Source organism: Leptonotus elevatus, chromosome 8 (assembly GCF_054856555.1).
Source record: "Leptonotus elevatus isolate MCC_2025b chromosome 8, RoL_Lele_1.0, whole genome shotgun sequence".
NCBI lineage: Eukaryota > Metazoa > Chordata > Actinopteri > Syngnathiformes > Syngnathidae > Leptonotus > Leptonotus elevatus.
The window spans coordinates 474,924-497,358 of NC_141246.1; the positions used below are offsets into that span (position 1 = coordinate 474,924).

General features: G+C 47.0%; 3 protein-coding genes across 6 annotated transcripts; all 3 read right to left on the minus strand.

Annotated features, from left to right (window-relative positions):
* Window positions 1-340: 340 nt before the first annotated feature.
* LOC147169084 (mitochondrial import receptor subunit TOM20 homolog) lies at window positions 341-3,166 on the minus strand. The gene is made up of 5 exons (XM_086082345.1): window positions 2,920-3,166; window positions 2,388-2,434; window positions 2,224-2,305; window positions 2,017-2,159; window positions 341-551 (listed from the first exon to the last, which is right to left on the minus strand). The coding sequence occupies exons 1-5, from the start codon at window positions 3,041-3,043 to the stop codon at window positions 507-509; spliced, it is 441 nt and encodes a 146-aa protein (XP_085938471.1). The 5' UTR covers window positions 3,044-3,166; the 3' UTR covers window positions 341-506.
* A 2,174-nt stretch (window positions 3,167-5,340) lies between these two features.
* On the minus strand, window positions 5,341-8,777 carry LOC147169085 (interferon regulatory factor 2-binding protein 2-B-like). The gene is made up of 2 exons (XM_086083419.1): window positions 7,978-8,777; window positions 5,341-6,024 (listed from the first exon to the last, which is right to left on the minus strand). Exons 1-2 carry the CDS (start codon window positions 8,567-8,569, stop codon window positions 5,477-5,479), a joined length of 1,140 nt encoding a protein of 379 aa, XP_085939545.1. The 5' UTR covers window positions 8,570-8,777; the 3' UTR covers window positions 5,341-5,476.
* A 1,418-nt stretch (window positions 8,778-10,195) lies between these two features.
* Window positions 10,196-21,965, minus strand: aftpha (aftiphilin a). Of its 4 annotated transcripts, none has more exons than XM_086083409.1 (10): window positions 21,803-21,965; window positions 17,970-19,337; window positions 16,577-16,707; window positions 16,345-16,474; window positions 14,913-14,969; window positions 14,716-14,841; window positions 14,582-14,642; window positions 12,451-12,534; window positions 12,196-12,319; window positions 10,196-11,004 (listed from the first exon to the last, which is right to left on the minus strand). In XM_086083409.1, exons 2-10 carry the CDS (start codon window positions 19,311-19,313, stop codon window positions 10,863-10,865), a joined length of 2,199 nt encoding a protein of 732 aa, XP_085939535.1. In that variant the 5' UTR covers window positions 19,314-19,337; window positions 21,803-21,965; the 3' UTR covers window positions 10,196-10,862. The 4 variants fall into 4 exon arrangements, with proteins under 4 accessions (XP_085939535.1, XP_085939536.1, XP_085939537.1 ...); XM_086083410.1 differs by having other exon boundaries at window positions 21,545-21,945; XM_086083411.1 differs by lacking the exon at window positions 21,803-21,965 and adding an exon at window positions 21,072-21,530.
* Between the last annotated feature and the right edge of the window lie 470 nt (window positions 21,966-22,435).

Genomic DNA, 22,435 nt, shown 5'->3' on the forward strand with positions numbered 1-22,435 from the left:
ATCATTAAAAAAACAGTTTGAGAAATGCAGTGCATTTATTGAACTATTTTACATATTTATTGTAAAGTGTTTGAATTGTGAGGGGAAAAAAACGTGATATCTCGTGAGTCAATTGGTGTCAAATCATCGCACACCTTCCTCAAATAACGGCCCGTCATGTTTTGAAAAACACGGTTTGGCCTCAAACGTCTCGTCAGGATGACACGCCGGCTAAAATCACTTTTAGCTTAAAAATGAAAAATATTGAGCTGCATTCGGTTGACTTTGTGTTTTCTGGGCCGTTGTTTTCGGAAGGTGACGAGATGGCGGCGAGTAAATGCTCAAGTCAGAAAAGACAAAATGTTTGTTCCCACTTTTATGTTTTGCGGGACGACAGGAACGTGACGTGAAAGGTCACCAGAACATGAAGGACAAAACAAGAAATGGCCGTGCGAGCTTCCAGGCGGAGCGTCCGATCGATCGGACCACCAATCGGAAGACGGCGAGGAAGACGAAGACGGCCGACGTCACTCAATGTCGTCCTCGCTCAGCGTCTGCGCGCTCACAATACGCTAACACACACGCACACACACCAAACGTTCATCAATACAACGTAAACAATTGACATTTTTGTTTAATGCTTGGATTGAATTGTTTGACTCGTTCTGGGAAGCTGCCATGAAAGTTCGTCACCGTTCGACAAAATGTGCCGTTTAGAAACCAAAATGGGAGAAAATATTTCATGGGGGGTTTGGGGGGAGTTTCAGTGATCGTAACGACGACGGCACGATTCACGTTGAATCGGACGGTGCCATAAATCCAAAGCGCAAGTTGTGACGGAGCGGGAGTCGACGTGTTTGTCATTTTGGATGGCGCTCTTGAACGCAGCAGCGTACGCGCCAGCAGCGTGCCGACGTCACCCGCCGGCGCTACATTTGCGGCTGCGAGCCAGATTGCAAGTGGGCGCTTGCTAGCATGCTTTCATTTAGCGCGGCGCTCCACCTGATGCGCCGACTTCTTGGCGCTGGGATGTTCCAGATGCGGGGAGCCCCGCCCCTTTCTCCGGCGCGGACACAGCAGATGTTGCGTCTTCACCCGCCGGTTGGAATGGCGTTGCCGGGTGTGTGGCTTTTCCGTCGTTACAATATATTAGCGAGTTGCGCAACAATACTTGGCACGTGCTTGGACCACATTCGTCATTTCACGGCTAACGATAAAATGGCCGACATGTCGCACTAGCTCGCGTCGGACGTTCAAAATGAGTCCCAATGTTTTTCTTCGTCGTCATTCACGTCGTCTTCCAGCTGTCGTTTCTGGCGAGATCGGACTTCAAATTGGGTTCAAATTCATCGCGCTATGCGCGGCGGCACCTTCTTGAAAACGTGTTCAAACAAAATAACACTTAATACTAATATTTGTGTGCGTATTATTATATTGCCAGTCTACATGTGTTGTTGCATTGCTTGTGTTTAAATAGTTTCCATGACGACGGAGATACCGATGCTCGTTTTGTTGCCGTTTTCAAAACTGATGAAATCGGCCGGTGGATTTTTGGGGTCAATTCTGAAAATCGTCATCAGCACTTCGCCAATTAAGACATCAGAACATTTATTTTGGAATTGATTTGAATGATTGAAATGTGCCCAAGTTAGCAAAGTTGCGCTCATTTTCATTGGCAGTCCCGAGCGGACGGAAGCGAAATGGCAAATCCGTTTCAAACAACATTCAATCATATTACACAAGCACATTTCCCGTACAGTTGATAGTAATAATAATAATAATAATATATAAGCATAATAATAATCCCCTCCATGATCTGAAACATTCATCCCCAACAAGGGTAATAATAATAGAAAGCATTTAAATATACAGCTAATATATCTTTTTAAAAACACACATTTGAATGAAAATGTAACTGTTTTTAGAAAAAAAAACATTTTGAGAGTGAAAACGTGTTTGCTAGAATATCCCGGGTGAAAAGAAGGCTTGTGGCGTGCGGCGTGCGGCGTGCGGCGTGTGGCGTGCGGCGTGGCCCACCTGGCTGATGGTGGGCAGCTTAGTGAGGAGCATCTGGAAGACGGGCGGCGGCAGCGTTTGCTGCAGGACCTGCAGGAGCTGCTGAGGCTGCCCGCAGACGGCGATGGCGTTGGTCAGGTGGTCCACGCCCTTCTCGTGGTCACCTGCAAAAGGCGGTCAGCCGCTCAGAAAAGGCCCGGCGACCCTCGCCGCGCTCGTGGTCGTTACCTTGGGCCAGAAGCTCCTCCCCCAACTGGATCTCCTCCAGGAAAAACTTCTGGACCGCTTCAGAGTCTTTAAGATCGGGAAGCTGCTCGCGGTTGAAACAAAAGTGCACATCAACACGCGTTGTTCATCATCATTTTCTTTCATCAAAGACACGGACGAGTCACCTTGGCGATGCCCGCTCGCTCTTTCGCCACCTTCTGCTTCCTCCGACCTGAAACAACACATTCGCATCTTCATGCTCAGGTAGGTTCGGTTTCCATTCATTGCACAGCACGGTTGGGCCGGGACAGGTTTCATAACTAAACATGAACAATCAGCACATCGTGACGATTCGACATGTTGTCGAATTTGGTCGCAGCGCGTGCTGATGACGTCAACTGGCGTTTGTTGGACCAAACGTCGAACTTGCACGAGCTGCCGTCGTTGAGAACCGGCGGGCCAAAAACAAAACAAAACACTTGAATCGACCGGTGCCGAATGTTTGCCGAGCGTCGGCAGATGGAAGCCGAACTCCGCGCGTGGCCCACAATCACGTCAGAGCCGCAGTGACGTCACGGAACGACTCAAATGTGCGGAATGCGAAGGGAGTCCGGCTCGCCGAGCCTCTTTCAGATGAGCCGTCAAAACAACGTGAAATGGAGCCGACGTGATTGAATTCTGATGAAGAAGAACGACGAGGTCGGCAGCCGCACTCACGTTCTCGCAGCCTGTTCTTAAAGTTGGGGTCGCTGCGTCTCTTCCGGTCGAAATAAATGCAATAACCGACGAAGAGCGCCCCACACACTCCCGCCGCGATGGCGCTCGATTTGCCGACCATCATAGCTCCGAAGTGCGGCTCCGTCGGGCGGCCAAGTCGGCGATTCTTCTCTCCTTTTCTCGTCTGTTTCAGACTCCGGACGGCGGCGGCAAGCGAAGGAAGGAAGGAAGGAAGGACCCCGGAAGGACCCCTAACCTTCACAGACTTTCAGTCGCCCGCCAACCGCCTGTCAGAAAAGACGCAAATCCGGGGGAAATGATAATCCAGTGCTCCTCGAACATTTTACACCGTGTTAAAAAATAATAAAACATCCCACCATAATCACCAGCATTAAAATACAGTCGGATTTTTGGTTTGTTTGTTTGTCATTGTCCTTAGTTAGATTTAGTCTGTCAGCTGTGAGCCTATTTTTGGTTAGTTTTTCACACAAACTCTCGCTGGGAGACAACATTTGTGTTACAAACACAAAAACGGACGTTTTACTACTAAAAAGTATTTTTAATTTTGACACTTTTAATATGCATTGTTTGAACAGTAACGCTGTTCATGAGTCCATAGGATAACAAAATAAAAACTATACATATACCATTTAAGAAATGTATTTCAAACGAGTGCAGAAATTGCGTGGGAATGCTAATAGCTAAATGCTAAGTAAGGCGAATGCTTACCAAGTAAATAGAAAAATAAATAAAGTGAAAATGACAAAGTATTCATTGTAGTGGAAAGATAAATGAATAAAAAGGACACTTGAACCCGCGAGGTCTACATTTTTGAAGCAAGTTGAAATTGATATGGAAAAATGTTATCTGAAAATATCCTCCATTCATTTAGATGGAAAAGTGGAACGAATGATATCCAAAGGAAAAATGCAAAAAAACAAAAACACACTCAATAGCTCAGTAAGGAATTGGGGAAAAGTTGATATTTAAATTGTGCCAATACTGTCAGTAATGTGGAAACAGAAGATAAAGTGGCGCACATTTTTGAAGCCAGATGAAATTTGTCAATCGGAAGTTTTATGTGGAAGTTGTTTGATGCCAAAAAAAGTGAGAATAAAAATCACACTAAAAATATGTGGCCTCACAATTACTTAGAAATTGTGCTTCAAATTCAAGAACAGTTTAAAAAGTTAAATCCAACGGCTCCGTACAGGTAGTGATTCTGTTGTATACCGTTAGAGGGCGCCCACGTGCCACACTTACACCAAATTAATTTGACTCTGTTGCTTATATTTCAGCAAAACCTGAAGCGTTTATTGTTATACATATTTGAAATTGCAGAAAGTTAAACTGGTTCATGCAAAGTAAATTAATTCATGTGCAACATATTTGAGAATGACAACTTTTAAATGAGGGGTGTCCAAACGTTTTCCTTTGCAAAATGGACAAAACGCAAGCACGGGTACGAACGTACCAAAGGAGCGAGACTCGCGTGATTCTCGCAGCTGCGACCTTCCCTTGCATTTGAGCAGGAAATTTATACATTTGTAACAATAAAATGACGGCTTGAAAAAGAAAGTCCATGAAAAGTCCGCAGATGAGTTTGGTTTTTTGACTCTTCCCATGCAGTGGAAAGGAATGAACAGCAGAGGGCGCCAGTGAGCCAGTGCCTCCCTTGCCTACCCCGACGGCAAATCCCTGGAATTTAGGGAGCTAGATGGACACGCCCCCTCTCGGTAACTTGTGCACAACAGCAACAATTACAAGCTGATGTCTTGGAATAACTTGTCACGCGTACATTTGGTTTGTTTTCGAACCTTTGGACTGATGGCACACGTTTCGGCACTGGTTCGATAAACAAGGCCAATCTCATGAATTGTACGGGGAGGGTGCAAAAGTTGAATGCATTTCGTTCTTTCTTTTTGATAACCATATACCTACTTTTGCACTCGATTCTTTTTGTGAATAAATTCTTTGCATATTTGCACAGCCAGAAAAGCTCAATGGAAACCATTTGTGTTTATTTGCGTTCGGGATTGGCCATTTTGTGACCTTTGGAACTTGATATTACAAGATGAGATTGTCATTGACTTTGTGCAATTTGAAGGGAAAATGCTGTGTTGGCTTGTGTCGGTCTTTCTTTTGAGGACATTTTATGTTTCCAAAGTATTTGTGGGCTCAATACTTGTCATCATTCAGGCGGGACCGTCGGGCCTTACAAAAATCTGGATCGGTTTGCGAGCAGGTCGCCGGTTTCAAAACAGCCTGGTCACAAAAGCGTGCTGCCATGTTGGCACCGTCGCCATGGCGACCACAAACAGGAAGTGCCTGTGCGCTCCTTTCAGACGGCGTGACCTCGCAGCCGCCTCAGCACGGCAGGCGCGCTTACCTTAACATGTCACACGCACACGCACACACAGCAAGAGTGGCAGGTTTGTTTTTATTGGCCAAGTGCTTCCTGCCATTGGTCATGTTGGGAAATGTACAAAAAAGATGCGTGTGTGTGTGTGGCTGTTGCCATGGTTACGAGTCCAACGGGCTCCAAGACAAACGGTTCCTAAGAGTCCCGCTCCTTCTTGACCTTGACGTCTGCGGCCAGGATGGTGGCGATCTCGCCCTGCATGAAGGCCCAGGGCAGGTCGGACCCGGCCAGGGGGCAGCGCCCCCCGCTGGGGCAGTACACCTCCCCGCTGGCGCCCTGCGTCTTGATGCTCGCGCGAGAGCACGGGAAGCAGAACTTGTGCGACGCCACCGACGGGCACTGGACGAAGTGCGTGTCCTCCAGCCGCTCGCGGCACAGCGTGCAGCACAGCGGCCCGCCGCCCGCGTCCCCCGACGGGGTCCCGCCTTTGGCCGCGCCCGCGTTGTCCGTGGCCAGGATGAGGGCGGCCATGGGCGACTGAGCGTGCGGCGGAGGCGGCGCGGCGGCCTCAGAGGGCGAGAGGGCGGACGAGAAGCCGGGCGACGCGCCCGCCGTCCTCACCGCCTCGCTGGGCGGCGGCAACCACGGCGGACCCTCGCCGCCGTTGCACTTGGGGGCCGAGGCTTCGCCGTCCGGCTCGGGGGACGCCTTCCGCTTCATGCCGCGCGGGTGCTTCCCTCGCTCTGCAGGACGTCAACACACGACAAGTCAAGTCAAAATCGCAAGATAGTTTTGCTGGCGCTTCTGGAAAACGGGACGAGTTCCAATACTAAAGAAACGCACAAACTGTGAACGAGGGTCAGACCCGTTCGTCGGACCACGCGAGCGCTCGTCAAATCATCACAATTGGCTACTTTTGCCAACCAAATGCCGCAACTCGTTTGCCTTTTATGAGTTTGGCTCATATTCCATTTGAACGACATCACACGATTGAAATGACAACCCCAAAAAGCTATTTTATGAAAGTCCGCTTTAACATCAAATAAAGACAAATTTTCTCCATCAAACAATCGATTTCACTTTGAAACCAAATGGCAAACGTTTGGTATACATTAAGAAACGCTTGGCCGTGTTAAGTTTAAGTAAAGAAAAGAAATCAAAGTAAACATTCTACTTCGCAAGTTCAAACACTATTGCTACTCATGTTGCCCTTGGGGCTCATTAGGACCCGCTGGCATTAGCCTGGCAACAGATCCTAAAAATCTCTGTTTGAATCGAATCGGCAAAGAACAAAAGACGGTCGGCATTTGTTTATTTTTAGTTTGCCTATTAAAAATAAAAACCTTTCAGCTCAAAATGTCACATATGTCCATTTGGAATGTCGGACCACAACTTGAAGCCTTCTTGGTCCATGCATTAAAGAAGAACATTGCAACGTAGCTTTTTCTTTCGCCTGTATTGACGACTCCTAATTGACCGATATCGATTTTCATCGTCACTATTCGCAATCAAAGTCATTCTTTGTCCGTCCTATGATTCAAAGACGACATGAGGTCAAAAAGACTTCATGGCAAGGACATGAAGAACGACGTCACTCGTGATGTTGCTGGCGTAGAAAAATGAATTCTCAAAATTGCAGACGAAGACGTGAGATTTCGCTTTGTTGGTTTTTCAGGACCGATCGGAGACGGATCCTGAATTCGTCCTCACCGAGGACATGCAAGCCATATTTGGACTTGAAAGTTATTTCGTTGACGACGTCAAAGCTGGGAAAAGGACAAAATCCGTTTACATCTTTTTTGAATATCTTAAGACAAAAAAAGAAAAGAAATGAATTCATATTGATGTACAAAATAATTGGGATTCATTTGTTGATTCTTGCAACATTGCTACTTTAACAATTGATTATTTTGGTGATTAATCAATTCCTCAGATGACGCTTATGACTTTTTTAGCAACCGGGCATCATTTTAAACGGATCAATTCTAATTTAGCTCGAGTTTGTTCCGTACGCTGCCATGAAAACAAATCGATCAATACGTCCCAAAGAAAAGAAGACGTTTGTTTTGAATTCTGCCGTCTCGAAGCTGAAATTGCAAACATTTGGACAATTTGAAATCAAACAAAAATCATTGCCAGTTGATTAATCGTTGCGCCGCCATGATGTATTAAAATTTTGATTAATCGCTTCATTAAAAAGGCGTTTTTTTCCCGCCAAATTTGAAGCGCTCCGATTATGTGTTCATTCTTTTGACTTTTCAAGTTATGTGGACGTCTTCCACATTTTTGGCGCGTGCTTTTAAACTTTGCCAGCACTATTTATAAGATGACAATTGGCATGAAGCTCATACAGATGTTTGCTTTTACGTTCAACAAAAAGATTTCTTAGCAGCGTCAATCAAGTCAAACGTTTTGACATCTACACACAATTGTGAATATTCATACTTGCATTATTTGTTGATATGCGAACGAAGCAATTGCGAGGGGTGGCCATTCGACCGCTTGTCTGAAAATGACGTCACAGCGTCGCACGGGTTCCTCTTGCCAACGTCACATGAGCAAACCGACAAACAGGTGATCCGCGATTGGTCGGGAGCGAAGCCCGCCTGTCGCTGTGACGTCATTTTCCGACGGCCGAGCGTCAGACGTCAACACAGGCGAGGTTATGTCTTCCGGTGGTCGTGACGTCACCCTACCTGCCTTGGAGGAGGCGGCCGCGTGTTCTTTGTTGAACCTGGCGTCGAGCGCACGCGCGGCCATGAGCTCGCGCACGCTCCTGCCCTTCTCCGCCGCCATGTTGTCCAGCATGCGCGGGTGGCCGACGTGGAGCGGCGGCGGCGGCGGCGGCGGCACCAGGCCCGGCGGCGGCACCGCGCTCCCGCCGTCGCCTCGCCGCGGGTTGGTGGGGCTCTGGCGGTTGAGCTCGGGCGGCTCGTCCGCTTTGGGGAAGCCGTTGACGAGCCTCGCCGCCGCCGCCGCCGTCGTCGCCGCCGCCGTCTGGTACTCCGGGCCCAGGCGAGGCGGCGGCCTGTCGGTCAGCGGGTAGCGGGAGGAGGCGAGCTCTCCCCCGGCCGGGTGGTGCTGGAGCTTGTTCCCCGCTCGGCCCTCGTGGAGGCCGCGCGCCCGCTTGAGCTGGCGGGCGGCGTCGACGACCGACTCGACGCGGTCGGCTCCCTCGTAGTTGACGCAGCCTCGGCACACGGCCTCGCTGAAGTCCCAAATGACGGCCCACGGCATGCGGGGCAGGTCGCACAAGAAGCACGACTGGCGTCTGCGGGCCGCGGTCATTGTGCGCTGGGCGGCAGGAAGAAACGACGACGACGAGCGGCGGCGGTTGCGAGCCGCGACCGGGCTGTCGTCGTCGTGGTGGTGGTCGTAAATACGGAAATACGCGCAAGATGGCGACGTCGGCGTTATGGCGTCAGAAAGCAGTCGCCCGCCATCATCTTCCGCTCAGCCTCGTGGACGCGCGCGGTGACGTCACAGCCACGCACGTCTGACTTCCCGCTTGGCCGACTGCTAATCCAAAAACATCGATCTTGTTTATACAGACTGAATGGCATTTACTGGCTAATGTCGGTACAATAATCGAGGACCTCATTTCTTTATCTTTGAAAATCAAGTCAAACAATATATATTAATTAATTAATAATAATATAATTAATTATTATTGGACACTCCAAATAGAAAAGCAAATGCAACTTTTCATTTGTGTGTGCTTTATCATTTATTTTGGGATGTATTGTACTTTGTCATGTTTTGTGTTCTTACATCAAGCAAGCGCAGAACGTCATCAATAAAATTCAGTTACTCCGCAGGCCTCATTTAAACCTGATAAATGATCACCTTTAAAACACGCAAAACAATTCTTATGAGGTCAGACTTGCTTGAAATCTTCCAAATAAAAGTTACTCGCAACGTAACGATGCTGCTCCTTCACAATACCTAAAATAAGGACGAGTGTTTCAAAAGATTGCGCAATATTGAGATCATTTGAAAGGTGACGTAAACCGTGAAGTTTGCTTTTGGCAAGGCTCTTAAAACTGGGGTCCGAGAGTAGTTGGCAGTGCAAGATGGCTGCCCTCTTGCTTCAATTCAGTCATATAGAAGGCCGTGACGTCATGGCTGCTGCAGGTCACGGGACACGACTGCCAATCATCACGCGGCACAACCCAGCACGCCAAGCGTGACGTTCCACCGGAACTCGCCAGAGAACAAAACGTTTGCTTATCTTCTGTATCTCAGCTGACTTTTGCCAGATCGGCAGTCGAACCTCTCGCGGGGAGATTTGCAGACTGGATTGAAGTTGCCATGGCGAGTCGCTCTACATACTTGAGTTTAGCATGTAAAAAAAAAAAAAAGGTCACACTACAGCGGATTCACATGCACGTAAACAATGTGGCCATCACGATGCTATGTTCGCTTGAGATTGATGACATCATCAGTCTGTCAGCAAAATTCCTTTTTTGGAGTAATTTTTCTGAATACAACCCGCCGATTTTCGGAATATTTTTTAATGACAGAAAAAAAATACTCAAAATGTACACAAAAAAAAGCTCCACGAACAAATGCGTCATAAAACCCGCAGATTTGAATGCAATACGCTTCAGTACGAATGCGACGACCGCGTCAGCAAAACAAACATCGGCGTATCGCGTTACTTCATGAAATTTGGGCAAAACAAAGCAATTTCTTCCAGTTCAAGTCCCAAAATTCACATCTTGACTGTTGAAAGTGTTTAAGGGACCAAATAACACATTATTTTGCTTATGATATATATTTTTTCAATGAAATTGGCTGATTAATCAGCGATCGGAAGTTTATTCTGCCCAATACCGGAATCGGCCTAAATTATTATTATTTAAAATCTATACGTCGTGCCGGGAAAGAACGTGTGAGACGACAACTTGATGATTTCTCTTAAATTAGTTTAATTTGTGTCGACTAAAAGTCAAGTGGACAAACGCACACGCACACGCACACGTACACGCACCCACGCAAAGGTGGGCGCCAAATCCAGTGATTCCATCTTGTTGCTTTTCTTCCATAGGAACTTTTTTTTTTTTTTTTTTTTTTTACATCCATTTCATCTTGACTGTGTGCAAAGAGCTCTCCTGACTCACTCACTATCACGCACGCACGCACGCACGCACGCACACTAAATCCACAGGCAACGCAGCACACTAATTGGTCCCTTCATTGACACGCGCGCACGCTCGGCGTTGGGACCCGAGACGCTCGCCCGCACGCCAGCTGGCCGCTGTGCACGTGAAGACATTCAAAGCGACGTCAGCAGCAGGCACAGCGGCCGAAGTCCACAGAGAGATCCATGGATGGATAGATAGATTGATTGATTAGATATTGATCATCACCGTTAGCGTTCCTTCCCTGATTATATACACACCACCGCGCAAGCTAAGATGGCGTGGGAAAAAGTCCACCCCCACCCCCCGCCCCCGCCATGATAAATGCTTTCAATGAAAAAGAGGACAAAAAGAAAAACGGAGTGAAAGAAAAAAAAAAAAAAGGGCTGATGCCAGCGGGAACCTGCGGGCGGACGCGCGTGCGCGCGCGGAGCTCTTCAGTCGGGCGTGGCCTGCGAGGCGAGCGGCATGAGCGTGGCGGGGAACATCAGAACCTTGGCCGTCATGAAGGACAGGTCGGGAAGGCCGCAGATCACCTCGGCCGCCTCTGAGCTCAGCTTCTCGTCTTTTCGCGTCTTCCTGGGGGGGCGAAAAACGGAGAAACAAACACGTCGGCACGTTTCGCTTCGCTAGCATGCTCGGCGCTCCAGTTTGTTCCATGACGCAAGTCCTCACATTTTTCATTAAAATTCCGTGAAATTAATATTCGCAAATTGATACACAACTGCTCGTGCCAGACCAATTGTCCAATTTGTATTCTCTTCCAAAAAAAACTAACAAATAAATACAAACCACAAAACAAAATGTTGACACTCACAGGTGATGTATTCTTTTTTTTGGGAGTTAATTCTAAGGATAAAGAAATAAATGCTGTAAAGTCCCACCTGTAATTCCTCTCATTTTTGTACAAGAACAAAAACAAATCATTTCTTATTACTTTGCCGTTTCATGGACTGTCAGAAATGGATCGCGCCACTTTAAGGAATTGACATCTACGTGAAGGAAATCCGTATCTGCGGGTCCGAGGAGGTCAGTGAACGCCGCGAGTGCGCGCCAAGCGCAAACACGAACCTCGAAACCACTTGGGCTTCACTTCAAGACAATTGCGGATTCAGATGGAGAAGAAAGAATGCAAGAATGTGCAGAAGATGGAAAAAGAAAAAAACAGTTTTATGATCTTGCCGTGTTGTGCCAACAGCGGCCAAAAATGGCCTTAATATCAAAGTCTAAAGCTAAAATCGAAAAAAATCCAAGGATTTTGATCACAACCACAAAATGTACATTTTTGATTCTAACAGATTTCAATTGCCAATTTTTATAAATTTGAACATTATTCTTTTACAATATCTGGTTTTAATCTTTTGTTTTTTAAAGAATACAAAATAAAAAGTAAATATGAATTTTTATTTAAAAGTGTATTTTCCCCATAAAAAAAAAAATCCCAGTTTGTTTTTCCACCAAAAATATTCTGCCATTTCAATTGGGAAAAAAAAGATGTCCACAAAAATTCTGTAATCGATTTTTATCGGGGAAATATGTTTTCCCTGCAAAAATGTAAATTCTGATCTGATTTCCATAATAATAATAAAAAAAGATTATTCTAAACATACATGGGTCCCACTTTTCCTCATTTGACTGGAATCAACATTTTACACAGAGCAAAGTCTCATTTCCAATTTCAATGGATCTTTTTTTTCCAATTTGAATTCAGATTCGAACGGCAGAAAACGACCCCGAGCGTAATTTGGCATCTGGTTGGGCGAGCCCTACCTGGTGGACGTGCTGGTTTTGTCCATGGTGGACATGAGGCGGGCGAAGGCGTCGACCACGCGGCCGCCGGCGCCGCCCGAGTCCATCTTGGCCGTGGTCAGCTCCACCAGCTCGGGGTCCACGCCTGCGGGACGGCAAAAAGAGTTGCGAGGCGTCACTGCGGCGCGGCGACGCGGCGCAGTGCGGCGGCTGGTCGAGCGAGGGGAGAAAGCGAGCGGAGGCAAGCGAGAGAGGGCGGCCGTGAAAGCGGCTGACCTGGGATGGCGGGCGAGCAGGACGAGCCCGAGTCGTCCACGGGACCGAAGAAGTCCAGGTTTAGCAGGAAGGAGCCGCCGCTGGCTGCGTGTGCGTGATGACAACAACAAGCAGCACCGGAAGGAAGGTGGAAAAGAAGGAGAGAGAGAGAGAGAGAGAGAAAAAGAAAGAAAGAAAGAAATGGGCCTCATTAGGGCTGGGCGGCGCATCCATTTGGAGCACAAAAGTGTGGCGAGATTTCTCATGATCCGTTTTGAAAAAAAGTGTTCATTTCAACGAGAACAATGGATCGGATGCATTTGAAGTGAGCTGGCAGTAAATTTGAATAATTAGAATTCATGATCGTCTTGTTTTTGATGATTGACGTATCTTTGCGACCTTCACTGAGCAGCGGCCGTTGCTTTCTGCCAGTTGCGCAATCACGTGATCGGCCAACAAAAAAGTCATTTCAAAAGCAAAACATATTCGAATGGCTGCGGCGTCATTTTGCGATTTGGAGTCCAAAAATGACACCCGTTTTTTTTTCTTCTTCTACTTTTTGAGATGGATATTTTTTGACATGAGCTTTTTTTCTATTTGTTCGCTGCCAATATTGCCCAATTTTCTGGCACATGACAATTTGCATAACAAAGACTCCCAATTCCTAGTGATGGCAAAATGAAGCTTCATGAAGCACTTGCGATACTTTTAGACTCCTCAAGATGGCACTCATGATTCAAAGATGCAATGCAAATGTAATCCATTTTCATTGCACTTGCCTTTATCTTTAAACCAAGAGCACCATCTAGAGGAGTCAAAAAGTATCGCAAATGCTTCATGAAGCTTCATTTTGCCATCACTCCCAATTACTGTCTTGATGGCATCAAAAAATGAGCGCGTAAAGTCATTACTTTTCCCTTTTCTCAAACAAAAATATGTCATATCTCAAAAAGTGGAGCCAATTTGGAAAAAGCAAGCACAACTTTTTTGCCACCAAAACGCATGCAATCGATTTGGACCAATAATTGCAAATGCTAAAGTCGACTATTTGCTTCAACCCAACAAATGCGGTGGACGCAACCCAAGCGCACGTTCCTCGTTTTACTACCAAATACTTGGAATGTTTGTTTGTTTTCTCCGGAAAGCTATTTTGTTGTAATTTATCTTTAATTTGGTAAATATGTCTTCTCAGCTCACCAAAAAGCAAATCATGGATATCGAATCGATTTTCCTTTTCAAGGCTGACAGATTCATAAAACAATTATTTTAACATCTTTTTTCCATAAATGTATAAGAAAATTTAATTTTTGAAGGCCAAGTGTTTTTTGTTGTTGTATTTGACGGTTTTCTTGAAATTTAGTGTTGAAATGAATTTCAAAGAATTTTCTTACCCGACTTATTGTGACTTTAAGATCATTCAGAATCTTTTTATTTGTATTTACAATTCTTGAATGAGAATTAGGAAAACATTTTCATCATCGAACCAATGTTTGTGTAACACTAAATCATTTAACCAGTTACTTCCTCCATAACATTTTATTTAAAATGTAAGCTTTGTGCCGTTTTGATCATGTCCTTGATATTTAACTCATCGCTTCCCAAAAAGTATAAAAACGTTCTATTCTAAATGTTTGAAGTGTCCTAAAGACGTATTTTTACATGTTGTTGTTTTTTAATGCTCGAGCATACAAAAGGCTTCGATTTAGCTTCTCGACTGCAAAGAACGTTTGAAGAAATGGTAGTTATTACACAAACGGCCAGCAGGTGGCAGCAGAGCCAAAGAGCTCAACCAGAGCCATGTTGAAAAAAAAATCTCTTTTACTCACAATTCTAAATAGATTTGTGACTAATGATGAAACTTAGCTATATGCTAATGCTAACTGCTGCGAAAATGAAGCAGATAGAAATGTGCTGTTTTTTCCTGATGGAAGAAGAAGTTCCTTTTGGTAGATTCCATGTTTTGATCGCAATATTCTGTGGGCCTTGAAAAATCGATCAAAAGAGCCGGAAGTGATTGCGATGGATGCCAACTTGTTTGTTCGGCCCGATGGCCCGGCGGCCCGAAGCCTCATGACGAGGGCCCATTTGTTTGCTTTGTGAAGGAATTCGCCACAGAGAGGAAAAGAGCTCAGGGTTCTGCTGAGGTTTTTACCGTCCAAAGGATTGGTAAGGCCACTGGTGCTCCAGTCGAACTGGACGGGCGGGAGCACCTCCTGCACGGACCATCGACAACAAACATCAGAGAGGTGCCCGAACGCAATGCGGCCCGCCTCCCACACCGCCCACCTGGATGACATCCGAGGAGCGGGAGTCGCCGTCCGGCGCCGCCGCCGCCGGCGCTTGTGCGATGGAAGCGATCATCTCGGCCGCCGAGACGGGCTTCGCGGGCTCTTTGGTGGGCTCCAGCATGCCCTGAGGACAACAAAAATCAATCGTCAATCAATCATCTCGTCCTCCGCCAAGCACGCCGCGCGTCGACTCACCAGGCTGGCGGCGTAGACGGGCACGATGAGCGGCTGCTTCTTCTGTCCCGTGAACAGCTGAAAGCGCACGAGGTTCAAAGACAGTCACGAGCAAGTGAAGAGTTCAAATGGGAAAGAGCAAAAACAAAACAGAAAAGTGGCAAGCGCCATTCGGCCGGAACCGGAGGCACGCCGGCTGGCGAACGCACGGACGAGGCAGGCGAGAATTAGAACTGGGTTAAAACAATGAATACATACGAATAAAAAAGAGTCGCTATCGAATCCATTTTCATTTTCAAGCCTGATATCGATTCACAAAAAGCGTGAAATTTAAGATCTCATTTTCTATAAATTCATAAGAAAATACAATCAAACTGCTCACATGAATTTGAACTGTGAAAGTATTTTCTTATATTTATGAACGACCTGACTTATTGCACTTTAAGACTATTCAGAGTCATTTTCATTTATAATTATATTATTAACTACTATATCATTTGAATTATGAAAATGGTTTTATTTCATCCTTGCTGATTCTGTGTAACAATAAAGTGATTATTACGTCTTACTTTCATGAATAAACTAAATCCTTTCACCCAAAAAGGTATTTGGCATTTAATGTTTTTATCATGTCCTTGATATTTACAAAACATTGATGTAACATAATTAATCAATATCGATCGAATCGGGAAAAATCAAACGGAACTTTTGTGAATCGAAATCGAATCGATTGAGGAAATTAGAATCGATACTCAGCCCTAGTGAGAATCACAAATTTTTGTTATTAAAGCCAGAGAGAGAAAAAAAAATATATTTGAACTTTGCTCCAGAAAATCGGATGCATTTTCTCCCCAGCAAAATCATATTTATATTTCATCCACGCTCCACACACACAAAAATACAGTTTACATTTTAACTCACCCCATTCAGTAAAGAAAAAAAAAAAAAGAAAGAAAGAAAAAAATCGGATTCAACATTTTCAATGGATTTCCACGCAGGTCAGAATCCCACATTTGATATCTATGACGTTAACTGGATTTTTTTCCCCACCAAAAATTTGATTTCAATGATAACTTTTTCCAGCACCAAAAATCCAGTTTTTAAACTTAAAAGTATACTTTTTTTTAAGTTTCAGTTTTTTTGCATGTGTACACAAATCAGACTTGATTTCAATGGTTTTTTTGGGCAACAATCACATTCCAGCCTTTTTAATATATATATTCCCCCCCCCCCCCCCCAATTTGAAGGGATTTTTCAATTTTTTTATTATTTTGACAGCTAAAAAGTAATACTAAAAGAAATACATAAAAAAAAAAAAAAGATGATCCTGGCTCTAATTACATTTATAAGTGTAAACAATTAGTTTTGTCTTTTTTTATTTATTTGGTTCTGTAAAACAAAAAGTTCCCTTGCAAACGTCGGTGGCGAGCGTAAAGAAGTTGCGGATTCTCACAATGTTCCGCGTGTCGATGCCGAGGCAGCCCAGCAGCGTTTTGTTGCAGTAGGAGCCCCCCCACTGATGTCGCAGGCCCACCGCCTCGTGGACGTCTCGCAGCTGCGTCCACACGCCGCCGCCAAGCGCGCTGCACAAACCACAAGCAGCACAACATGATGCGCCGTTTGTCGGGCGGGCTCGTACCGTCCGTCCGTCCGTCGTCCGTCCGTCCGTCCGCTCGCTGCGTCACCTGCTGACGTCCTGGCGCGCCTCCACCAGCGTCTTGAGCGACGGCACCCGCTCCTCCGCGGCGGGGGAGGGGCCGGCGGCTTGGGGGAAGCTGGCCTCCAGCAACTTCTCCACTCGGCTCCACAGCGCCTCCTGCAGACGCGGCGCAGAAGTACACGTGAGGACGACTTTGGAAGACGCATGAGCCAATTTGACTTTGATCTGCCGGATGATAAGCGCCAGCAAAATTATGACAATTAAAAAGAAAGGTGTTGTGTTTAAAAAAAATGATAATAATATATATTTTTTCTTCTTCTTAGTAAATTCCATTGTCTCATCATTGGTGATCTATCTTTACAACAGACTCGTGGGCAACTCGTGCTGACCTTGGGGCCAACTAGTACCCAATGGCACGAGTTAGCCTAGAATTGAACAAATATATATGACAAGTGCTGTCAAAATTGACAAGTAATGGATTATCAAACGAATTGACAACTATTTTAATAACCAAGTCATCATTTAGATTGAAACGGTTCAAATCTGTCAGTTTCAGTCTGTCAACATGTATTATTCTGAAGGCCTTCTAAACAGATGATCTTTTGCATGTAATCAAAATAAGACATTTGCAAAGATTGATTTTTAGTTTGGAAAACAATGACTAAAGCAATTCGCTTCAAAAGGTCGGCGAGTGCATCATTTCCTCTCATTGATATTGCGGACATTTTTTGATGGCTTAATAAAGAGTAATTGGGGGGGAATGTTTTTGTAACATACACGAATGTGAAATATGATTCTAAAAATAATCGATACCGACAGCCACGGACGCGCTGGCCGCTAAATCGAACCAATTTGATTCATTTGTCCATTTAAAGGACCACGATGTGAAAATGAGCTCGATCGTGAAATGGAGGTGCGTCTCAAACAAAACACGCCAAGCTATGCATGTTAAATTGACGTTAAAGCGGATTCAAAATCGGTGTACATTAGTGTCGGAACACTTTGCACAAGATTTATTTTTTAATAAATCAAACCTAGTTTAAATGAAATTGTTCAGAATGACAAAAAATATGAATAATAATTTGAGTCTTAAATAAATGCACTTAAACACGTTTGTCATTATTCAGCAATCAGTATTTTTCCTGCCAAAAATCCGCGTTGTCCTCATAAAATACTTATGGGTCAGGCCCCAGTCGGCACCCTTCACAAAGTATCCAATAGCTTGAAATAACGCTAGTATCGGCCCGCTAACAATATCTGCACCGGGACTCGCACATTTCGACTTTACAAAGTTGAAGGAAGGCGTGACTAACGTAGCGTCCAAGGACAACATGAGTAGCCTGTTCGAAAAATAGCTCACCAGCGATGAGTCATTGTGATTTCCGAGGAATGTTACATGTCCAAACGTTGGCACTCACCGCGTGTTTGCTGTTGTCCGCGCTGGAATTTTCCTCCAGGTCGACGCCAGCAGGATGGGCGTCGTCCTCAGAGCTGAACGCCGCCCACGATTCGCCCGTCGTCCACTCAGCCGCCGCCGCCTCCTCCTCCGTCTCCTCCTCCTTGAAAGCGTTCCATCTGGCTTGGGCGGCCGAGAAACGTGCCGAAGAAGAGGCTCCGCCCTCCTCATCGGCGTTGAAGTCGTCACGAGTTCGCGGCGGGCACGCTTCTTGATGATTGAAGTTCGCAAATGATTGGTCGCCCAACGAGCCCGCGTCTCCAAAATCGCCAAATTCCTCGTCGTCGTCCAACTGGCTGTGGTCGGCGTTTTCTTCCAGGAGGGGAGGCGGCGAGGGGGCGGAGGCTGTCGTGCTCACGTCGCCGTACTCCTCCAAGCCGTCCGTGGACAGCGGACGGCCTAACGACGTCTCCGTTTCCGTCTCTGAGGTCCTCCCGTCTGAATGTAGGCCATCGCCGGGCGACGAGCCGCCGTCAACGGAGCCGCCGTCAACGGAGCCGCCGTCAACGGAGCCGCCGTCACCTTCGACCCACACGGCTTCAACGTGAGGACCGTCGACGCAAACGGCGTCAAGACTGACGTCGTCAACATCGGCACCGCCAACGCCATTGACGCCATCTTCAGCCCGGTCGCCGGTGGCGGCGGGTGGTTGGTTTGCGTGAGCGGCGGTTGTGTCGTGTGCAAAGTCGTCATCACTTGGTTCGGCGCCTGTCTGCGTGTCACATGATCCTGGAAGAGGCGTGGCCTCAGCGTCGGGTCCAGTTCTGTCTGTGGCGCCTCCCTGGCAGACGCCGTCTCCGTGCGCGGTGCCGAGCTGGCGTCCCGCATCCGAGAAGGCGTCAAAATCGGCAAACTCGGCATCGAGACCATCCGCGCCTTCCGAAGCGTTATCGCCGGCGTGACAGCCCGCAAACGTTTGCGGCCCCGGCTTGTCGTCGGCGGCGGCCGCGAATCCGTTTGTGATGATCTCGCCGCCGTCGCCGCCCGCGACACGAGCGTCCGGTCTCTTCACGTCCGACAAGTCGCGGCTCGCCACGACTGCCGGGTGGCTTACGGGAGCCACGCCGTTGGCCTTTGCCTCGTGGCGCGTTGCCGGCACGGCGGCGAGGCCGTTGAGGAGCTCCGGCGGCGAGGTGGCATCCGGGGGAAAGGAGGCGCGGCCGTGCGCGCCCAGCTCGCCAAAGCTGACGCTAGACGACACGGTGGAAAAAGCGCCAAAGTCGCCAAACTCGTCCTCGTCCTCCTCCTCGCCGTCCTCCAAGGGCGGCGGGGACGACGAGTACAGCCGGATGACGTCGGGCTCCATGACGACTCGTCCGTCCTGCTACACCTGCCGCGCAAACGAGAAAGGTGTCAGCGTCGCCGTGGCAACACTCAGTCAACAGATGACACGTTCGGCCGCCAAACAACCCTCGGGCTCGGTTTCTTTTTACGTTCAGCTTGCCGGCTGCCATTTTGGTCGACGGGAGGACAGACTGTCATTTAGGAAATGTTCTGCGTCAAGTTCTTCACTAACTGCGGAAAAGATGGTCACCATTTTTGTTGAATCTTCTAAAAGAACTTCAAACACATCGAAAATCCTCCAAGACAAATCAAGTCATTCGAAAAATGGACAAATGTTCAATTTGAAAAATGTAACCAATGTTGATTTCTCAGCAGGCTTCATTTAAGGTCGCTCGGCGTTCTCAAAATCATTTTCAACTTTCAATTGACAAGTTAAACATTTCTTGACAAATTAATATCTTACATGTGACCTCAATAGAGTGAACATGACATTCTGCTTAATATTACATTTGTGGATTCATGTGGAATATGAGTTATGAAGCAAAATTGTTTTGATCCATCTCACGGGGCGGCCATTTTGCCACTTGCTGTCAACTGAAGATGACATCACAGTCGCTCAGGCAACGACCAATCACAGCTCAGCTTCAGAAAACAAGTGAGCTCTGAATGATTGCTTCCTGAGCAACCGTGATGTCATCTTCAGTTGACAGCAAGTGGCAAAATGGCCGCCCCGTGAGATGGATCCAAATTACTGGATTTTGCTGCTTCACTCATGTGGAATATGAGCAATATTAAGCAGAATAAGAAAATATAGATCAATTTACGACAAAAAAAAAAACTCATCAATTTTCCTGAAATATACATTTTTTTAAATGACTGACACTGCCATGTAAAGTTGGTACTCGCCTTTGATTGGATGGTCTGTCGTACGTCGCTCAACATGTTTTTACTTCGCTCAACAACGCTTCAACAAATGTCAACTTCAACGTTAGTTTCCCGCTCAAATAACGACAATTCCACTTGCACGTTAATTCATCTCCACGTGACAAATTGAGCATTTTTTGTCACAGTGCAACTTGTTCTGGCTGCCGTTCGGAACCCGTCACTCAAGCAGCAAACGATTTTTGCGAGCGACTTTTTCCATGCGTTGACTGAATTCAATATCGGGCAGAATAAAATTCCAATAACTGCTTACAAAACGTGACTCTTTATAACTCTAGGGGGAAAACACACGCTTTTTTAAGTCATTATAAAATGTGCCATTGAGGAAGAAGAAACCATTTTTTTTGTATCAGCGGACCTATTAAGCGATTGGGCTGCACAAAACACCACAACAGATGATGCAGAACACGTCCTGGTTTTAATCACGAGGTTGGGTTCGCACACATTCATCGATTGTTTTGGGGCCGTTTATTTACTTTCATAATTTATCCCATTCATGGTTGTATTTTTTCTAACTTATTCCTACTTCAAGTGACCACGTGCACTTGCACCCAAGATCAAGATCCAGATCGAGTGCTGCGTTGCTTTTATTTCATTTGATCATTGACCTGGTGTGAAGTCGTTTTGTCGTGCAGACAGCAGAGGTGAAGTTTGACGCTCGGATTCAGCATCTCTATTGCCTTGCATTTGTGGTGATTTGCAAGAGTCAGAACTTCTTTCGTATTTGTCTCGGGAAAATAATCCTTGGATCCTCGGAATCGTCTTGAAAGGATCTGTGCGAAAACGCTGCTGTCATGCAAATCAACTCACCTGTGACGTTTTCCACTCTTGGACCTACCTTGGTGCTGACTTGGCAGCTCAAGCCTGCGCACTCGCTTTCGAGCTAACCCACGAGCCACTTGGGTCTCAAGTGGGGCATCTTGACGAGCCCCTTATGGCCCAAGTGCACCAAAGTTCGCCCACTTTTCGCCACACGTTTGCTTGTGCTGAGAGGGAGGGAGGCTAAGCGGCTAGCCGGCTAGCTTGGCTGTCGGCGGCGGCGGCGACTCGGAAACAGCCAACTTGGGCGGACTTCAAGCGGACGCGGGCTGACGTACACGCCGTCGACCAAGCAAGAGCTTTTCGTTGCTGTTTGTGACGCTGGGACTTTTTGAACGGCAGCTCACAACAAGTCCGTCCGAATGGGCCGGAAGGTTCGGCGGCGGCGGCGGCGGCGAGCATTAGCGCGTAGCTTCGTCGCTGACGACGCAAACGAGCTTGTTGTCATTTCCGCGTTTCTCCTCGGCGGCGACGAATAATGGACTTGCTTACTTTGCGCGGCGGCCAAAGGTTCAACGTGAAACGCGAGTGTCGTCGACGGCGTCAAATGGCAGCGGGCGGCTCGGTTAGCATCAGCCGCGGCTAGCCCGAGCCGAGCCACAAGTTGGAGCTAGCCGAGGCGAGCTAGCGCTGACAGCAGGTGTCTTCTTCTTCTTCGTCTTCTTCTTCTTCTTCTTCTCTCAACGCTCCTGCTGCTTCTTCCTCCCCCTCCTGGCGAAAAGGACAACAAACCAAACTCTTTTGACGCACCTTGACGCGCTCGACGAGAGCTTCCATGACGCGGCGGAAGGACTCCTGCAACTCAGTGGAGCCCGAAGTCAAGCCCGTGCGAGCGCTCGGCCGCTGGAGCTTCGCAGCCTGTGGGGGAGGAGGACCGACGAGGTCGCCTATGACGACGGCGGGCGGGCGGATGGCGGGCGGGCCGGCCTGAATGCCTCCCACTTACCCGGCATGCACCGCGCGAGCGCCCAAACAAACAGCGGCGCATTCTTTCGCCTCGTCGGAAAAGACAGAAAACAAGCACGGCAAAAAGTTGGCCCGAGACAAAGTCGAAGGAGCAGCTTGCAAAAAAAGAAGACAAATGAAATTTAGGAAAATGCAGAAGGAATAAGAAAAAGTTGAGGGGGCCGAAAAGCAGGGATGAGATAAAAATTGGATTTAAGGAAGAGCTTCTCAACTCTTTTTCTGTTATTACACCCACGGAATCGTCGTCGACCGGCAGCCGGGCTTGATGCATGATTTACGGTCTCGAAAACGTCACCACCATGTGTGGCATACAGATGTAGCAGCACATCTGGGTTAAGCGCTTCATGTACATTTGATTGCTAAGAAAAGGACTTTGCCTTCTAAGATATCTTCTCCTGGTGTTGCTCAAAGATTCGT